Source organism: Musca vetustissima, unplaced genomic scaffold (assembly GCF_032173495.1).
Source record: "Musca vetustissima isolate MV318-11 ecotype Yass unplaced genomic scaffold, APGP_CSIRO_Mvet_v1 utg11485, whole genome shotgun sequence".
In the NCBI taxonomy this organism is placed as follows: domain Eukaryota; kingdom Metazoa; phylum Arthropoda; class Insecta; order Diptera; family Muscidae; genus Musca; species Musca vetustissima.
The window spans coordinates 50,051-71,798 of NW_026877207.1; the positions used below are offsets into that span (position 1 = coordinate 50,051).

General features: G+C 34.2%; 1 protein-coding gene and 1 pseudogene across 1 annotated transcript in view; both read left to right on the forward strand.

The window, feature by feature from the left end:
- Positions 1-21,748, forward strand: part of LOC133321796 (ionotropic receptor 75a) — an 87,732-nt gene that overhangs the window by 6,237 nt on the left and 59,747 nt on the right. Inside the window, exon 2 of the mRNA XM_061530870.1 lies at positions 2,445-3,191. Within this exon, the coding sequence (XP_061386854.1) occupies positions 2,445-3,191 (747 nt within the window). The remainder of the gene's footprint in view (positions 1-2,444; positions 3,192-21,748) is intronic.
- On the forward strand, positions 3,875-5,787 carry LOC133321795 (serine/threonine-protein kinase ULK3-like; annotated as a pseudogene).

Below are 21,748 nucleotides of genomic sequence, written 5' to 3' on the forward strand. Positions count from 1 at the left end.
ATCTTAGCCGTTAAATGAAATTTCGTTAAATATACATTGATTGGAAGATAAACTTCTGTACTTCCTGGAAACAGCATGCGCATCAAATCATTTTGAGAATTACGCGATTTAGTCGCAATTTAAATTGTATATTTAATAATATATTTCATTTTAAGATGTATTTCTACTTATAGAACCCGAAGATTTATCGGAAGGGTCTTGCTATAATCCGCAAGGTGTATACTTATAAACATAAAGAGATTAATTTTATATATTCCAATTTTTGGCGAAATTCTGGTAAAATAGAAGAATAACCCGAACATTTTTTTCTGAAATTTCTTGAATAAAATTAAAAACTAAATATGATGACATTTTCCGCCAATATCTTGTTTTGTTGTCGCTGTAATTTACAAACCGCTACACAGATTTGTGTGATATCATTTGATTCATCATGGTGTTTAGATTATGTATGGTGTTTAGATTATGTATGTATCATTTAGATTATGTATGTATCATGGTGTTTAGATTATGTATGTATGTAAATTAATGTTTAGGTTGATACATGTCATTAATATAATGAAAATATTGACGAAATCTCCTATATTTTTATTATTTTTCTCATATTTAACGAAGATGTGTAAATTTTTCGAGATTATTATAACATATTCTTATTTTACGAAGGAAGATATATATCATCGTTTTTGGTCAATTTAATAAACGGCGTAATTTTAAGATTTTTTTATGCTAAAAATTAAAACCTAAATAACTTTTGCGCGCATACGCGAACAGTTTCGAAGTCTGAACATTTTTCTCTATATGTGTAGCAAAAATCATTGATGTAACACGAAAACAAAAAAGCGATTTTTAGAAAATGGAATATTAAAACATTGGCAATATTGCCCATATATAGTTTCGCTCGATTTTATCTAAATAGTGCACCAAACACCCATTATATGTCCGATTCAAACAAAACTTTGAACAGCGTACTGAAATAGGTCCATATTGAGATTTAGATATAGATCCCATATATATTTTTGCCCGATTTTTTCTAAATGGTGCACCAAACACCCACTATTTGTCCTATTCAAACAAAAAATATGCACAGCGAACTTAATTAAGTCCGATTTGATGTCTAAGAAGTTTGGTTGAAATCGGTTCAGATTTAAATATAGCTTCGTCCGATATTATCAAAATGGTCCACCAAACTCCCAAGGATTGTCCGATTGAAAATCTTGCACAGCGTACAGTTTAATGGCTGTGCAGTTTTTTTAATTGGTTCATATTCAGATAACTCCCATATATAGTTTCGTCCGTGCACCAAACACCCAATATTTGTCCGATTGATACAAAATCTTGCGCAGTGTACGGAGTTAGGTTCAGATAGATGATTTTCGTCAATTTTATTTCGGATATTTTCGTGCGTTTTTATGTAAATAGTGCACCGAAGAGCCTATTTATACGAAATTTGGCAGAGGTGAGTTTAGAGTGATGTATATTAAAGTTGCAAAAATATATATCGAAAACTATTTTGATTAGTTTTAGGTTGGTGAACAGAGCAATATATATTTGCTTTTTGTATTTATTTATTTATTTTTCTTTAAAAAAATTTGAAAGCAAGTAAATTGTTTATTTTATTTCCAATGACATCTATTTTCATTTCCAAAATCTAGTCGCCATGCAATAATAAATTTGCATTGTACTGTATTTACTTAAATTGTCAACTTGCATATAAATCCGCATAGAGGAGTTTAACCCGGTAAATGTTATGTGCATGCAGTTTAAAGGATCGTTCCCTCTATATCTATTTATTTACTAAATTCATTCCTGTAATACAAGCCACCAAGCCAAAACATTTTATAGCTTATAACTAGACCTCGGATTTTTGCACATTTTTTATGTTTTATCCGATTGGACACAAATTTTGTATTTAGGCGTTTCATGCTTCAATTGATCAATATTTGGAGTCATGTTAAAAATATGCAAAATATATGCAAAAAAATGCAAAATATCTAAAAAATCTGCACGGTATGTTAGATCGATATGCAATAAATATGCAAAAACATGCAAAATATAGGCAAAAATATGCCAAAAATATCCAAAATATGCAAAATTATCCAAAATATGCAAAAAATATGAACCCTTCATACAATTCTATATATGCAAAAAATGCAAAATATCTAAAAAATCTGCACGGTATGCTAGATCGATATGCAATAAATATGCAAAAACATGCAAAATATAGGCAAAAAATATGCCAAAAATATCCAAAATATGCAAAAATATCCAAAATATGCAAAAAATATGAACCCTTCATACAATTCTAAATCCTTTGAAACGAATTTGTGTCCAATCAGAATTTCGATATCTTCATTATTAAAAAAAATGCAAAATCCGAGGTCTACTTATAACTCATCCGAGTAAAATCAATATGAATAAAATATTTTTACATTTTCTTTTACTTTTAGATTGACCGAAACAATATTACATCTGACAAGCAAATAGATGACATTTTATCAAGTACTCATAAAGAATCTGGCGTCGCAGCTTTTGCAAAATATCATTATGCCTTATTTTGTATAATCAGAGAAAGATTCAATTTTAAGGTGACATTCCGAAATGCGCGTGGGTGGGCTGGAACACTGGGAAATTCATCATTCCGCCTTGGTTATATAGGAATAATGCAAAGGAACGAAGCAGATATCGGTGCTTCGGCATCGTATAACCGTTTAAATCGGTTTGCCTACTTCGACGTTCTTCATCAGGGCTGGAAACTCGAAGCTGCCTTTATTTATAGATTAACGCCTAACATTGGGTATAAAAATGCAAACGGTGATTTTTTTACTCCATTTGAAAAACGTGTGTGGTTTATTATGATCGGCATTTGTATTATTCTAACACTTTCGTGGATATGTATTGAATGTGCAATGTCTTCTGAGGAGAATAAATTTCAAATACTGTTTATTGTTCCAATCAATGTTATCGGTGCTATGTGCCAGCAAGGACTGGAATCAAGTCCTTTTGGAATCTCATCTCGTGTTATATCGCTTACAACTTTTGTATTTTCGTTGTTATATTACAATTATTATACATCGTCAGTTGTAGGTGGTCTTCTGGGCAATACCGTTGAAGGTCCTTCGACAGTTGATGCCATTGTTTCTAGCCAATTGAAAGTATCGTTTGAGGACATTGGATATTATAAAATATTATTTCAGGTAAAAATATTTATATTTAATGTTAATGTTAAAATGTTACAACACAATAACTATTTGATCGAAACCATTTTAACCAATTTGGAATTGCATAATAAAACTTAGTTAGTTTTGGTGAGAAGAGGCTTAATTATCTAATTATAATTCTAGAAATTCAATATGTCTACGAAATCCCTTACGGTAGAGATACATGTGAGGATTTCATTTATGACACGTTTATGTTGTCGTTGTTTTATGTAAAGGAGTAAAGTAAGTAACTTTTGAACGGATCAAGATATACAGAGGATTTCAAGGTCAAAATTTGTGACGTGGTCTGCTGTCGGCTGAGATTAGCCCAGTCGAATCCAGGGTGTTGTATACTGTATATTAGATCTACTTGCTTTATAAGTAATGTATTCAATATACACGTTATTTTGGCATTGTTTTATGTAAAGGAGTAAAGGAGAATGACACAGTGGTTAGAATTTTTTTTTTTTCGGGGAAAAAGTATGTAACTTTTGATATACAGAGGAATTGAAGGACACAATTTAGATATCTATTTCCTATACAAATAATGTATTGCATATACATTAATAATATTAATAATTTTTGGTAGGAAGATTTGTTACCATATGCGACTACAAAATACCAAATTACTACAAAATTCCGAAAATTGAGGGTGTCTTATATTGGGCCTACCCCAAAAAATGGGAGTACCGTTATATTTATTTCTTTGCAACACAACATCATTTCACATCAAAAAAGTTTTTAATTTAGTGCAGAAGTATCGGAAAATTGCATTGCCTCGCATAACGGATTTTGGTATATTGGAAAAATTGTGTGAAGGCAGCTATGCCACGGTGTACCGAGCCAGGCACAAGAAAAGTAAAACATGTCATGTCATCAAATTTGTGGAGATGTCCTCCTTGTCGGACAGTTCCCGAGAGAATCTAATTACGGAAATTCGCCTGCTAAGGTCATTGAACCACAAACACATTGTTACGCTACAGGATTTCTTTTGGGATGATAACAAAATTTACATTGTACTGGAATACTGCAATGCCTCTCGTCTTTTATACGTTCGAAAAAATCACTGCCTAAGGCCACCTGCAAGTACTTCCTACATCAAGTGGCTCTGCTGCGCAATATATGCGCAACAATGAAATTAGTCGTTTTGATTTAAAACCTCTGTTGCTGACCAAATACTATAATAATAATGTTTCGTTGAAGGTGGCAGAGTTTGGATTTGCCCAGCATGATAACAAAATTTACATTGTACTGGAATACTGCAATGCCTCTCGTCTTTTATACGTTCGAAAAAATCACTGCCTAAGGCCACCTGCAAGTACTTCCTACATCAAGTGGCTCTGCTGCGCAATATATGCGCAACAATGAAATTAGTCGTTTTGATTTAAAACCTCTGTTGCTGACCAAATACTATAATAATAATGTTTCGTTGAAGGTGGCAGAGTTTGGATTTGCCCAGCATATAAAATTGGGTGAAATAAATCAACTATTGAAGGGATCACCATTGTATATGACACCGGAAATAATACTAAGCAAAGGTATGATGCCAGTGCTGGTCTCTGGAGTGTAGGTGTTATTCTGTATGAATGTCTATTTGGACGTGCGCCATACTCTTCGAAGACCATCGAAGAGCTACTGGCACGCATACAGGGATAACATTGCCGCCCAATGCATGCATCAATAAAAAATGTGAAGACCTGCTCAGACGTTTGTTACAGCATGATCCAACCAAGCGTATAGCCTTTAATGATTTCTTTAATCATGCATTTCTTGATCTCAAAACAGGGCCCTCAGAAAAGACATTTCAAAAAGCCATTTATATGGCCAGCCAGGCCGTGGAATATGATGAAAAAAAGTACAAAGAGGCCTATTACCTCTATTGCAGTTCTCTGCAATAGTTTGTACCCTTGATTACGGATGGACCTGATGCCACTAAACGTATGACCTTACGTCAAAGAGCTCAAACTTATGTTAAACGCGCCCAGGAAATAAAAAAAGTGTTTTAATAGCTTCTTATAGAAGAGCTGACGGTCTCCTTAAAGAAGAGCTGGCGGTCTTCTTATAGAAGGGCTGACGGTCTTCTTATAGAAGAGCTGACGGTCTTCTTATAGAAGAGCTGACGGTCTTCTTATAGAATAAACATAAAAAATGTTTTTAAAGCGTTAGCCTTGAGACAAGCCAGAAGTGGCAAGGAGTTTACTGCTGCCGATGCTGCTTCGTCTACAAGTGGAAACCAAAGTGCCGCAACAACAACAAGAACAAATGTTGTATCACAAGCCTTAGAACCGAAACACGTTACAAACTACTTTATGCTCTCTCACACTCTAGCCCCTCTCTAAAATCTGGCCTTGAAATTGGACGTCAAGGTGAGCTATATTTATTTGAACGGAAATTGGAATCATTTACATCGGCTCTGGGTATACTGGTGCCATTTTTAAATATGGAACCCAAGGGTGAACGAAGATCATTGCCACTGCAGCAGTTGGATTTCTGAATGAAAGAAGCCGAAAGTATAAAGAGTCTTATAAGTGCCAAGGATATCGAAGATGATCACAAATTTAGCCATTCGGTACGAAGTTGCTGTATTCAGTAGAATTGTAGGGTGTCAAATAAAAGAAAAATATCCTTTTAATCATAGCGCGCAACATATGTATTTATGTGTTTGTGTCAGTGTAAATCTATATTTGCTGCTTATATATAGACACATTACATACATATGTATTTGTTTTATTTAGAGTCCCAAATCTAACATATTAATAATATCGTAATACACTTGAAACATGTAGCTTTCTTTCTAATCGATTTCCTTTGTAATAGATAACACACCTCACGTCGAATTCTGTTCTGTTTATACAACAGTAACACATATACACAATTTTTTTATATAGCTTTTGTACACACCATTGCATTTTTTCTACTTTGATGTAATAATTTTTTCCTATCTGTCGAAGAAGTACTTATTGATTGGTCATTGTTGTTTATAACCTTTTTGTATTACTAATTTCCCAAAGATTATTTTTTGTTTTTATTTATTAATTATAAGTTTGTTTTCTTTTTCATTTCATCTCTAGGCCGCCAATTTAAAATCGAAAACATTCCTATGTTTTTTTACTTCACTATAATTATTTTCATATGATTTCCTAAGTTCATTTATTTTCCTAATTCTAAAATTGTTAAAAAATATCTTATTTTGTGTGTTTTTAAAATAAGTAATATTATTATATATTCTAAGAGAGAATTATTATTATATTTCATATAAGTAAGTGATAGAAAAAAATGGGGACTACCAGAAAATGTGGACCGATATTTAAAATTTTTAGTCGAGACATTTGGTACCCAAAAAGAACCCAATGTACCAAATTTCAGCGAATTCAGTTGAAAAAATCGCTCAAGAGCCCCAAAACACCTATAATTGGGGGTGCCCTTATATGGGGGCTACCCGAAACAATGGGCCCATATTTATAATTTTTATTGAAGAAATTTGGTACCCAATAAGAACCCATTGTACCAAATTTCTGCGAATTCGGTTGAAAAACGCGCTCTAGAAATTCTAAAATTGGGGGTGCCCTTATATGGGGGCTACGCGAAAAAAGGACTTTCAATTCGAAGAAAACCCCGATTATATACGCGAATTAATCAAAATATGTTTTTGCAGTTTTTCCGCTCGCTCAAGAGCCCCAAAACACCTATAATTGGGGGTGCCCTTATATGGGGGCTACCCGAAACAATGGGCCCATATTTATAATTTTTATTGAAGAAATTTGGTACCCAATAAGAACCCATTGTACCAAATTTATGCGAATTCGGTTGAAAAACGCGCTCTAGAAATTCTAAAATTGGGGGTGCCCTTATATGTGGGCTACGCGAAAAAAGGACTTTCAATTCGAAGAAAACCCCGATTATATACGCGAATTAATCAAAATATGTTTTTGCAGTTGGAAATTCAATTCTTTATTTAATTCATTTGTATTTGCATGTTGAAATTCCTAATTGTAAAATAATTATAAATTAGAATATACATATTTAAATTCAGACTTTTATGGTTTTAGTTACTTTTTAGTGTGAAACAAAGCACGAAAGATATAATATTTTTTATAATATTTAATTTTAGAACGTTGGTTATGAACTTTGAAACACGTTGAATTATAACCTTACAAAAAATGATTTTAGTTTTTAATATGGATTGAGACCACAATCTTTCGATAACAGCGATAAGTTTTAGTATGGTTAATCAGCTGACTGTGGTGCTAGCACCTCGCTGCTGTGTAATTAAAAAATTGGCCGTTAGTGGCGCTAACACCCCGCCGCAGTATGGCAAGAAGGATTCGCAGCCCAACTCCCTAGTCGAAGCCACGTCGAGTAAGGCCAATCTAGTTACTGGTCTTTCTAGTACACCTCGAGACGTCATAATTTTCGCTCTACGAACTTGGCCATCAGCTGCAACTGTAGTCTCTAATACTTTTCCTCTGGGCCACATATTTCTCGGGAAGGAAGGGTCAACCACAACAACCAAATCGCCTTTGCTTAAAGGTTTACTGTTTTCAAACCACTTAGTGCGACATGTAAGGGTCGGTAAATACTCTGACAGCCACCTTCTCCAAAAATGTTGTGCATACATCTGCGATTGTAACCAGCTATTTTTAACCACCACGCTGGAGTCATCATAATCAGCCAACGGTTTCATGCCATTTGAACTCCCTTACAGTAAATGGTTAGGAGTTAGTGCCTCCTGATTTTCATTGTCTATTGGCACGTAGGTAAGTGTCGAGAATTTACAATATTTTCGGCCTCTGCCATCATACTTCGAATGGTCTCATCATTGACGGATCTCGTCGGCATTATTTTATAAAAAACTGTTCTAATAGAACGTACCATGCGTTCCCACGCCCCGCCCATATGTGGGGCAGCGGGTGGATTGAAATTCCATTTGGTGGTAGCAGTTGTAAAATTGCGAAGAAATTCATTGCCATCAACTTCTTTAACGGCATCGCGCAATTCTCTTTCCGCTCCAATAAAGTTGGTCCCATTATCGCTGAAAAATTCCCTTGGTGTACCACGTCTAGCCATGAAATTCCGGTTTGCCAAGATACAGGAACTGGTGGTCAGAGAATGTACTATCTCAATGTGGACAGCTCGAATCGTGAGACAGGTGAACAGTGCTCCGTATCGTTTCTCCTTATGTCTATTTAGTGTAACTAAAATTGGGCCAAAAAAATCAAGCCCAGTGAATGTGAAGGGTGCCACGTGTGGGGACAGCCTAGCGCTAGGAAGTCTTGCCATTTGTGGATATGTTGGCTCTGCTTTATTTACTTTGCACATTTGGCATATTCGTATAAGTTTTCTATAAGTTGATCTTAAGCGAGGTACATAATATTGTTGCCGGATTTCATTAATGGCCGTTTCGTGGTTTCCATGATGGTATTTAGCGTGAAAGTAAAATAATAGTAGCTCTGTTATGTAACTTTATTTTGGCATAATCGCCGGATGTTTGAATTCTTCTGGAACATCAGCATAGTCTATTCGGCCGTTAATGCGTAAAAGGTCGTTACCGTCTAGAAAAGGTGAAAGCTTATAAAGAGAGCTACTTTTGCTAATTTTACCACCATCTTTTTCCATTTGAGCTTGCTTAAGAAGAACGATCTCTGCCTTTTTTAATTCATATTGAGATATGTTGTTCGGAATTTTACCATTTTTGATTTTGTTTATAAAATGTATGACATAGGCGACTGATCTAAGCGCTCTACGCCACTGTGAAAAACGATCGATTTTAATTAAGTGCTGAATTTCTTTTATATGAAGCAAATGTTGTTTTTGTTCACAATCAACGTTAGGCATTACGCCATTTTCATTCGGCCACAAACATTGATCTTGACAAGTCTGGCCCACTTTTACACCACTTTGTTGCTTCATCTGCCACATTTAATTTGCCAGAAATCCATCGTCAGTTGTCTACATCAGTGCTCTCGAGAATCTCACTAACACGAAAAGCAACGAATTGATGATACCTTCTTTGGTCTGACCTTAGCCAGCTAATGACAGTTTTAGAATCAGACAAAAATATCATTTTGCTGAGTTTTATGGTGGTACTCTTTTTGATGCTACTAGCAAAACGTGAAGCAATTACTGCGGCCATTAATTCCAAACGGGGAATGGAAGCCACTCTCAATGGGGCAACTCTGGTTTTTGAACCAACAAGAGACACAACGACGTCGTTACCATCCGAAATCCTAAAATAGGAAACTGCTGCGTAGCCATTTTCGCTGGCATCAGCAAATGTATGCAACTGCACATCAACATTACGATAATCACTACACGTCTGGAGGTAACATCGTGGTATTGAAATTCTCTCAATTTCTGGCAAGAATGATAGCCATTTTGTCCACTTCGTCATGTGGTATGGATGTATTTCTTCATCCATGTTACGCCGCTCCACCATACATCCTGCAGTATCATTTTTAAGTAGATTAAGTAGTGCCCAATAAGACCCAATGGGTCATATATTGACATTAAAAATCTCAAAAGTTCGCGTTATGAAGGAATTTTGTTTCCTTTTAATATATTGTTGGAAATATTTGGTGAAAGCTTGAAAGTGAAATTGTCATCTGCGGATTTCCAAAAAACACCAAGAACTTTCTCTATTTGTATTTCTTTTCCAAAATTAAGCCTCTTTTGCTGTCGAACATTGTTATCGTTCATTGCAGTCAAAACATTTTTGTTGTTACAAATCCAATTCCTTATGTTGAAACCAGCCATTCCGTGAATATATTTTACGTTTCGAGCTAACTCAATTGCTTCCTCAACGGTGTCAACAGAATCCAAGTAGTCGTCAACATAATGGTTGTTTTTTATCGCTGCCGCCGCATTCGGACATTTAGTAAAAAATTTATTCGCATTAATATTCTTCACGTATTGTGAGATGCAAGGCGAACATGATGCACCGAAAATCATTACGTTCATAACATAAACGTCGGGGTTTCCGTAGTTCTCGCTACGCCACAGAAATCTTTGGGCATTACGATCCTCTTCCCTTATAAACACCTGGTGAAACATCTGTTCTATGTCACCACAGATGGCTATAGCTTTTTCACGAAAACGAATAAGAATTGAGGGAAGGGAACACAACATATCTGGGCCTTTTAGCAGCATATCATTTAGGGAAAGCCCACAGGCTCTCGCAGCTTCATCCCATACGATTCTAGTCTTCCCTGTTTTTATTAAATACTGGGAAAATCGGCAAATACCATATCTTTTTTTCGTTGGCTGACGTTATACGTCCATTTTCGATCTTGGTTATGCAGCCTTTTGAAACATATTCAGAAATGGTTTTGTTAAAAATATCATTTAAATTATTATCATTTTTTAATTTTTTGTCCAAACATTTAAATCTCTTTAGAGCCATATCAAAACTGTTTGGCATTTCTATGTTGTCGTTTTGCCACAACAGTGAAGTTTCATAATGTCCATCTGGTCGTTGTATCGTATATTTATTTAGGGTGGACATGGCCTTTTCGTCGTCTTTACTCACCATGGTTGTTGCTGTATCTAAACATGCAGATTCCAAAGAGTGATATTTTTTCATTAGATCAGATAGAATTTTATTATCGCACTCATCATAAAGGTTCAGTGGTACCGGAAAGATTTAGGTCGGTGATGATCTGTTCATCTACCAAACGCGTTGAAGAGCCGTCATCAATAAACGCAAATGTTTCTACGACTTTGTTGTCACTGCCATAGATTTTGACAGGAATAATTTTAAATAAATTATTACATCCCGAGGCGCTGTGAGTATTACATCTCTGGGTTTCACGGTTTTCATTGAGTCTTTATTTTCGTTTGACTCATCCACATTCGACGTTTCTCTTTGATCACCCTTCTCCTTTTGTTTATGCAAGAGATAATGATGTTTATATTGACAGTTGTCAACACCACAGATATTGTTGTTATTGCATTTGCCAAAATGTTTTCGTAGACATTGTTTACAGAGATTAAATTCTCTTACGATATTCCATTTCTTTGTTCTATCCTCTTTCTTAAACTTTTCACAGCTGGCAACATTGTTGCAGTCACCACTGCATACGATACATCGTTTTCTGCTTTGCGCAGTGTGAGTATGTATGTACGCATTTTTCGGTCTATTGCGTGAGAGATTTTCAACTGCAGCACTAGAACTGCTCTCAATATTTACGCTGCTGGCAGAGACGCCAATGTCAAAAATCCATGCAGATAACTCCGCTAAGTTCACTTTCTTATTTTGTTTTGCTAAGTTCATTTTATGTGTACCCCAATTATCTGGAAATATGAAGGCAATTTAGCAATCAACTCTTGTAACAATGATGGATTATTTAGCTCATCAAAAAGGCAGCAGGCTTATATTGTGGCCTGTAGACCTTTAACCTGCACAGCAAATGAGGTAATTGTATCCAGCTTGTTTACATTAACTGTTGGTAATGATCTTATTTTTGTTTCAGTGAATGGAGAATCTTTTCTGGCTGGCCATACAATAATTTAAGTATCGAAATTGCGGAAGATACTCACGAGGGGTGAATTAAAATGTGTTGAACAGACTTCAAAGCATCTCCACGCAGCGCTTTTTGGAGACGAATCCTGTTCTCAGCGTCTGTTAAACCACAAACTTCCGTAGACCAATCGAATGTGGAACTGAAAAGCGGCCATTCTTCTGGATTGCCAGAAAAAGTTGGCAGATCTTTGGGAACAGTGTGTCGCGATGTCATTTGCTGATGAGTGAGGTTAGAAGTTATGGTATGGTTTGGAGCCGAGGAATATGATGGAGGAAAAGAGTCATTAGCAGGTGTCCCTAAATAGACGTTGGGTGGCAAAACTGTTGTTGGTGGACGGAAAATGTGAGTAGCAGGTGCCCCTGAAGAGACGGCGGGTGGATGAGATGTGGTCGGCGTAGGAAAGGGGTGATGAGCAGGTGCTCCGGAATATACGATTGGAAGAAAAGCTGTAGTTGGTGTTGTTGCAATTTCTGCTCTATTTATAAATGTGGTTGTGTTGTTGTATGATGTTGAGTTTAAATAACGATGTGGTATTTATTTTGCAAATTAGGGATTGTTGTGTTTGTTGGCAGATTATTTTGTAAATATTGTGTTGCTACTTGACCTTGGCTTGACGTTGGAATATGAAATACTACGTTATTATTCTCCGAAGAACGGTTTTGTGCGCTGAGAGGTGGCAGTGTTGTTTGGGTTGTTTGTGGTATGTCAGGGGGATTGGGTTGATTATTAAGCCATTCGTGTACGGAATTAATATCTACGGAGCTACGGTCATCCCTCTTTTCGTTTTGTTTTTGTAACAATTGATACTTTTGTCTTAAGAATTCGGAGTCTCGTTCCTTAGCGAGCTGCCTTTCTTCCTCGAGTCGCTGCAGTTCTAATTGTTTCTTACGGAGAGTTGATCCTCTTGAAACGTTGGAGGCTTTGCTGCGATGACTTCGAACAGATCCCGGTGAGCTTGATGAGAGTGTAATATTGCTACAATTATGTCATGTACAAGGCTCGTTATCATCATTTGCGTTTACACAAGTTAGGTGATAAATTTTTTGGCATTTGTGACAAAGTGCACGCTGGCCCGAGAGCGGCTTATTACAAACCGAACAGTTTTCTGTAGATGGCGAGTTGGCGTTGGAGGTAATTTGGTTTTGTGACGGTTGACCCTGTGGAGAAAAGTTATCCATTTTTAGGACGTACAGATTTGGCCGGTGGGATGTTATTTCCTCTTGGGTGTGGTCTGGGCTGTTATGGCTGGTTATGTATGAGCATCCGTGGGACAGAAACGAGATTTTTTTACTCATAAAAAGAATTTCAAATTTGTTGCGTGAATCTGCCCAAGCGCTTAGTTTCACCAGATTGTAAAAACCAAATACAAAACTTGGAAATTCAATTCTTTATTTAATTCATTTGTATTTGCATGTTGACATTCCTAATTGTAAATTATAAATTAATGTAATTATAAATTAGAATATACATATTTAAATTCAGACTTTTATGGTTTTAGTTACTTTTTAGTGTGAAACAAAGCACGAAAGATATAATATTTAATTTTAGAACGTTGGTTATGAACTTTGAAACACGTTGAATTATAACCTTACAAAAAATGATTTTAGTTTTTAATATGGATTGAGATCACAATCTTTCGATAACAGCGATAAGTTTTAGTATGGTCAATCAGCTGATTGTGGTGCTAGCACCACGCTGCTGTGTAATTAAAAAATTGGCCGTTAGTGGCGTAAACAACCACCATAATCACCAATATTTTAAGATTTTGGCAAAATCACTTCATTTTATAGAAATGAATTTAAATTATATGCATTGTGTTCATATTTCGCGAGTTATACGCTTGCAAACCTCAGTTTCAAGAAATTTAAAAATTGTTTGTAATTTCCTATATATTTTATAGGGTCGGAAATGAATATTTTGATGAGTTACAAACTTAATGACAAAATTAATATACCCTCCATACTATGGTGGAACCCCAAACCCAATTTGCAAAGAATAGGTATTTCACAGTTTTGGATCTTAAAGAGTGATTTTGCTAAAGTGAATGGTATAAAAATTGATACAGAAATTCTTCAAAAACAGAATGAACGTAGTTTTGCGCATCCCAAATGTGCTAGTTTGAACATAAAATTGAAGAGGTGAACACATGGCATAATTACACAAGTTAGTCTCATGCAAGTATATAATTCCAAATTTTTCATAATTTTACGTTTGACAACATTCAGCTTTCAAAATTCAAATGAAAATATCCGCCTTCGAAATGTACGCACAACACGTGTTCAGTGGCCTCTGTAACCTATAATTATAATTTGTAACATCTATAGTTATATCTTAAAAGCAGTATTAATCAAAAAATGAAAACATTTGTTTAGAGAAAGTACACATTTTTAATTTTTAAAAATATGCCAATCGACATGCATAAAATTTTATGGAATTTATTTTTCCAACAATTTGTAATTATGTCATGAGGTGAACATAAAAATTAATTTTGTAGCGGTCATGTAGTTTAAGTAGTACAGTATTTTTCGGTTAATTGCACATCAAAATTTGCACAAATTTTTGTTCAATTAACCGAGGAACCAATTATCCGAACCTGCTTACTATAAAATGAAATATTTTTGACCCATCATGTGGTTCAATTAAGCGTGGAAACCAATTAACCGTAGGGTCAATTAACCGAAAAATACTGTATTATAATGTAAACCATATAACTTAACGTAACGTAAACATAATGATATATTCTTGTCATGCGTTACGCATTGGAGTAACATTAATCGAACCAGCTGTTGAACATTTCATCTATTCCAGGGATGCACGCCCTTGCACTCTAGCGGTCAGCTCAACTCACACGAATTCTTACGCTCATTCGTTCAGTCGTTGTTGAGACTTCAATAAGTAAATCAGAGATGCACACGGTGAGAGGATGGCAATTTGTAAATGTATTTGTGAGACTTGTACACAAAGTTAAAGAGGTCCACACACGTTAAACATGTGCGCTCCATCGTTTGTATGAAATTAATAAAAATAAAATGTTCGGTCGTCACTATCGCTGATCATCTCCAAAAACCAAATTCGAAATTATGTTTTGGTGGTTCGTTTGTGGCCTAGAAGCTTCACACCGATCAAACGTACATGTTTGACATGTGTGGGCTGCTTAAGCGTAGCCGCAAAATGATCCGCACCACCACAGACATGTTTTCGTGTTGAAGTCTCAACAACAACTAAACTAATGAGCGTAAGAATCCGTGTGAGCTGAGCTGACCGCTAGAGTGCAAGGGCGTGCATCCCTGAAGTAAACACATGTATGAAGGGTGCGCATCATTTTTGCAACCACATAGTATTCTACACATAAAAAAATGGCAGTTAATTTTGATTCTAATGTAAAAATGTTGGAATCATATAGAGTTGGGCAATCTAGTTCAATTAGCGGATCGATCTTTCGCTCTTTTTTTTAAATGAACTAGTTCCTTAATGTAGTTCCTTTGTTCCATATAGTTCCTTTACTAGTTCTAAAGAATACAACTGCAGGACGATAAACACAACATATTTTTTTATAAAAAAAATAAAAATATTTAAAACAAAAATAAAAACATATTTACACAATTTGAATATGGGAATAAAATAACAAGATCAGAAAAAAAGGAAAAGACAAGAGAACGAGATGAAAAAGGAAAGATGTCAGAAAAGCTCCATCTAAAAGAAAATAGTTTAGGCCTAGATGAAAATAAATAATCTTTATGTTTAAAAAATATATATTTTTATACAAAAACTTAAAAAATGGTTAAATGAATTCGAAAATGGGAACCAAAATGAAATAATTGGTTTAAAGCAAGAATTATCTAAAACTATAAGTCTGGAAATTATTCGACAATGAAAGCCATTTACTGATGGAAAATTTATTAAATATATTTGTATAAAGTATTGATTAAAATCAATAACAACGCAGATTTTGTAAAGGTATTGCCACTGTCACGTACTACTATCGTGGCGTTATATTGGCAGAATCTATAGAAAAGCAATAAGAGAAAAAATTCAAAATTTGTGAATTCTTTTCCATCTCACTAGATGAAAGCACTGACATTAACGATCTATGTGAACTTTTAATTTGAATAATATATGTAGGCAGCGAATATAATGTTTTTGAGTCCATGTTTCCACTTGAGACCTTGCGTACAATTGTTAAAGGAAACATTATCTTTGACACAGTTAATTCAAAATTGTTCAACCACACCACTCACTCTGTCAACGAAAACTCGTAACGTTTTTGAAGAGTAAAGGAGCGCCATATTCCGACATACAAATATTTACGGAAGTAAGATGGCTTATAATATTTTTAGATGTACAACTTGGTTTGTTGTCTAATTGTTATGATTTTATTTATTTAAGTAAAGTTTTTATATACTAATTACAAAGTTACACAGTTAATAGTGTTAATGTGTGTGTGTGTGTGTTGGTAAACGGTTGCGTTAACTTATTCCCGTTGTCTTAGTAGATGGATCCAATATCATTTCTCGTTGACCACTTAATTGTGGAACCAACTTTTGGTATCAAACACCAAATATTGAAATTAATTTTAGCAAACAATTAAATCGTGGGAACTGTGAACGTTGGAAAACTATTACGCACGTGCACTACAGTGGTGGCGGGTCACTATTAATAATCCTGAGGAGTATGGCCTTCTTCCGGCGTCTGATGGCTGTATATCCTCCTTTTCTTCGTTTGGGTTGTGGCACTTTATGTTGTTCTTTTGGTTCTTCCTTCTTCGGCTTTTGCTGCCTTCTCTTGTATTCCTCAATAGTTAGAGGTTGAGGTTGACATCTCAAATTGTCCGATGTCATCAGATGCCCTTTTAAGGGCACCCCACCCATTCTCGATTCTGATTTTTCAAGATTTTTAATGGGCTGGTAAATCCATACTAATGCTTCTTAAGTTTTGTAACTTTGCACATATATATATATGAAGATTTAAAAGAGAAGAAAAATAATTTACAAAAAATGTTTGTTATTGTTTTTTAAAAGTCCTTATTTTTGATGGCGGGCATGATAACTCCTCGCTTAAACATCGGAATCCGAAAATTTCAACGGTGTTAGAAAGAGTACATGTCTGGCTCTCGTATGAACTAGGATTATTGAATTCGCTCTAAAATTAACAAAATGGTGGACCTTTGAAAAAATATTTTTGGAAATTCGACGATTTTTGACCACAAACAAGTTAAAAAATAAGGAAGATCTTCACCGATTGGCTTTATCCTAGTTCATACGATAGCTATGCACTCACAGAGAAACGTGAATCGTTGGAATCGATTGGGTTAGAGAAGCCCTTTAGCCGTCACTTGATGCTGACACAATAAATCGGCTATATCTTCAAGAGTTCTTGAGATTTTCACTTGAAATTTTGAAGGGACATTCTTGAATCAGTGTAGATTTGAATTAAATAAAAAAAATTACCCCGAGAATGGGGGGGCCCCTTAATGCTTTAGTTGAGCCCCTGTCATATACGAATTACAAAGTTTCACGGATAAGCTTAAATTTAATAGTGTTAGTGTGCGTGCGTTTTGGTATATTTTATTTTGGATCCAATATCATTTTTCGTTGACCATTTAATGTGGGAACCCACTTTTATCAAACACCAAATATTGAAATTAATTTTAGCTAACAATTAAATCGTGGGAACTGTGAATTTGATGGGAATTGCAACGTTTGAAAATTATTACACACATGCACTACAGGCTAAGACGAGGCAAAAGATTGAAACAACTATTTGAATTAAGAACTTATATGGCGGAGTTCTTAGAATTAGGAAATATGGAGGAATCTGCACTACTGACAGATTCAAAATTTATTATTGACCTTGCATTTTTATCTGATATTTCAACATTAATAAATGGCGTTTTAATTTTTAAACGAACTGTGGAATTATATTAGTAGATTTAAATGTAAATTAAATTGTCTTATACCATAGACAGACGACAGCCTTAATTTGCATTAAAAAGTTCTTAATTTGAATTAAAATTTACCCCTGACAGACGAGAGTTTCTGCATTTATGAACCAGTTTTTTTGTTTGAAAACTATTGTTTGTCTGTGTGTAGGAAGAAAATATTGACATTTGTTTACAATATTTTTTAGGATTACATCTTTTTGAAATTGATACATGGCAGGAAGGAAAACTAACAGCTATAATGAAGATAAAACAGCTCCAAATTTGAAGAAATGTTGAATTTTGCCTTTATTTCTAATTTTTATTTTCGTAAACGTAAACAAATTTGACAATAATCAATTTATTTTCTACAGCATTGCCATATTGAAATTGCTTAATTCAGTATAAATTCAGTTTGATTTTGTGCATTAACAACACATAAAAATGAGGATAATGTACAAATTAATTTGAATTAAGGCTGTTAATGCAAATTAAGGCTGTCGTCTGTCTAGGCTATTAAAGACGAAGTAGAATCAGGTGATTTTAGAAATTTTCCCAACACGTTTCAAGTGTATAAAGATGACTATTCTGAAAAGAGGATTGAATACATTAGTATTATACACCAAATTAATATCAACATCCAGACAAGGTTTAAAAATTTTTAAAACAAACTGAATTAATATAAGTTTGTTATTTTTATTCGAATTTGAATTTATTTTTTTTTCAACAAAAACCAGTGGAATTAGGCATTTTATGCGATTTAGTTAAATGTTTTTAATTTTATTATATATATAGCTTTTAACGCAACCCTTAAATAGCAAGACATTTTAGTTAAAGGTATGAATTATTAACTTAAAAAAATATAATTTAATTTTATTTTTTTTCAACAAAAAATAGTGGAATTATGCATTTAATGCGATTTAGTTAAATGTTTTTAATTTTATTATTTTATTATATATAGCTTTTAACGCAACCGTTAAATAGCAAGACATTTTAGTTAAATGTATGAATTATTAACTTAAAAAAAATATAATTTAATTTTATTTTTTATATTAATTTGAATATACAGTTAAAAAAAAATAAATATTAATTTTGTCATTCCGTTTGTAACTCATCGAAATATTCATTTCCGACCCTATAAAGTATATATATTCTTGATCAGGGTAAAATTCTAAGACGATCTAGCCATGTCCGACCGTCCGTCTGTTGTAATTACGCTATCTTCTGAAGGAATTGAGATAGGGAGCTGAAATTTTGCATAGGTTTGTCTTTTGTCTGCAGGCAGGTCAAGTGAAACCAAATGAAACCACTTTTGATTTTGAAAGTGGAATTGCATTTATTTGAGAACTTGTCGCTTTTAAATACTCTGAAATTACTTTAAAATAATAAAAATATTGTTTTTAATAATAAATTCACATAAAAATTAACATTCTTGGGCTTTTCATTTCAAAATTTCCTAAATTTTAGTTATCAATTGTTATTTTTCAATAAATGAAACCACTTTTTAACAAAGTGTTTCCACATGTTGTTTCTTTAAAACAACCACCTTTTTTCTTTAATAATTTGAAGGAAATTTACAATCTGGCACTACGAATGATATACTAAAGCAAAAGTAGACAAACGAAAAACAAAACAAAAGTTTCCATTCCAAGCATTTTGTAAAAAATTTTAAAATGTATAACTTGGAAATGTAAATTAACTATTTCTTAATTTAGGGGAAAACACAGAAGTTCGGCGCAAGAAAAAATTTTTATAGATTTTATGGAGAGCCACCAGGACTTAGACAGAGGATATGTCAAAGGTGATAGAGTTGTTGCTGAAGCATATTGGTCACAACTTACCGAAAAACTGAATTCTTCAGGACCACCCACCAAGGATTGCAATGGATGGAAAAAGACGTGGGCAGACTGGAAAGTGTACATTAAACAAAAGATGTGCCACACCAAAAAAGAGAATGTAAAAACTTGGGGTGGTCCTTATAACAAATATGTACTAAGTGAAATTGAGGTATCAGTGGCAGTATTATGTGGTCTCCATAAAAGTGTTGAAGGCATTGATGGATCAAAAAGTTTTGGAGAGGTGGATGTTGATTAATTTTTCGCCGCTTGGATATTACATTATCGTCTTCCCACTCCGTTTCTCATTCACCGTTACCGTCGCCGAAACGATTTAGAGCACGGACTCCCTGTACTCCTAAAACAGAATTAAATAACCTATTAAAGGAGGAGAACAGCCATTTAAAAAGAATTTTCGATGTTATGGAAAAGGAGGGAAAAAAATGAGAAAATAGGGGAGATCCTTAATGTAATGGAAGAACAGCGGGATGAAATGAAGGCACAAAATGAAAAATTAGAGAAGCTATGCAATATCCTACATGATGATTCTAAAGCTAGACAGCTTCATAACGTTGCAGTGCAAAAACTATTAAAAGAAAAAAATGAGTTAAAACTAAAAATACTCGAAATTGAAGATTTAAAGCTTAAAATTGAAAAAGAGAAGGCAAAACAATTCTAATCATATTTTGATCTCCGCAACTATATAGTTCAAATGAAATCAAATCCCAAAATTAAATTTCAAATAAGTTTCTTTTTTACATCTAATGTATTAATATTAGTTTTATTAATAATATTTAAATAAAAAATAAGTTTAAGTTTCTAAGTCAAAATGAAATCCCAAATAAGTTCCTTTTTTACATCTAATGTTTTTATTAATAATATTTAAATAAAAAATGAATTACATTATACACATTTTGTTATTTAACTTAAACCTAAGCCTATGTTATCCCTCAGTCGTTTGGCGATGTTGTACATATTTGTTTGGGGTGACTCTTCAACATCGCCTACGTTTGCTTCATCATTTCCATTTGTCTCAGGTATACGTACTTCCTCCCATGCCACATTCAATTCCCTGCATATGTTATGAAGGGCACAACACACGTTTGTAATGGTAACCACCTTTTCGGGAGTGTACCCTAAAGTACCATGCAAACTTCGAAATCGGCTTTTTAGCACGCCAATTGTCCTTTCAACAATGTTGCGACCGGATGCATGGCTGTTAAATTTCTGTTGGACTGCTCCAGCAGCAACATCCCCGAATCACCAAGCAACCAAGAATTTGTGTCCCCTTGGTTATACGAATTTAAAAAGTAATTCCTGCCATTACTCATGTTCCATATAAAGGAATCATGACAAGACCCAAACTTGAAAGCATCTACAGCAAGCACTTTCCTATAATCGCAAATCTAAAAATTGAAATATTAACGTAGATAAAGATTAGCCTAGAATACTTACAATCATGACGTTAAGGCTAAACGTCCCTTTTCTGTTAAGAAAGAGGAGGTGAGTGCCATCAATGCACCCTATGATTCCAGGTATTTTACATGTTTGGAAAAAATGCGATTTGGAATCAGATTTTTCATTTGTAGTCAATCGCAATTGTATCCACTGTGGGCAAATTGTATTTTCAATTGCGTACAATATTCTCCATATAATTGTGAAAAATGTGCTTCTTCCCAGAGAAATGTCAACGTCCTTGCCTTTAATTTTGGGAAGTTAGTAAACAGATGTGGGGAGTGCTAAGTAATTCTTACCTATTACACCCTGGAAAGCACCAGTAGCTAAAAACCGAAGTGCTGTCGTCAATTGTAGTATTGGAGGAATTGATGATTTTGGAAGATGCTGGCTTATATTGACCATTACCAAAATGAAGGCTTCTTTGTTAAATCGGAAATAACTAATAAAACTAAAAAAGTTATTTTAATTTATTTTTTAAATGGTAATAACAAAAATACTCACACTGCTTTGGGATAGGACAACGGGTTTGAAGCATCTCTTAAATTTTTACGGCGTACTTTTTCAATACCCTGTTGGTTAATTTGAGCCTCAACCACAGAAACAATAGAAACTCCGGGCATTTTTTTTAACAAATATTGTGTTTTTCACTGGGTTTAAAGAAATAAGATTACTTAAAATGCATCATTTTTCCCGATACTCTTTTACGTTGTTTTTAATCATATGGTTTTGTTTTGTTTTGATTATAGCAATGTTGCCATATTTCAACTAAGCAAAGCGATTCGTTTCAGTTTCCGGAATTCATAAAATCGATCGGAATCTAAAGAA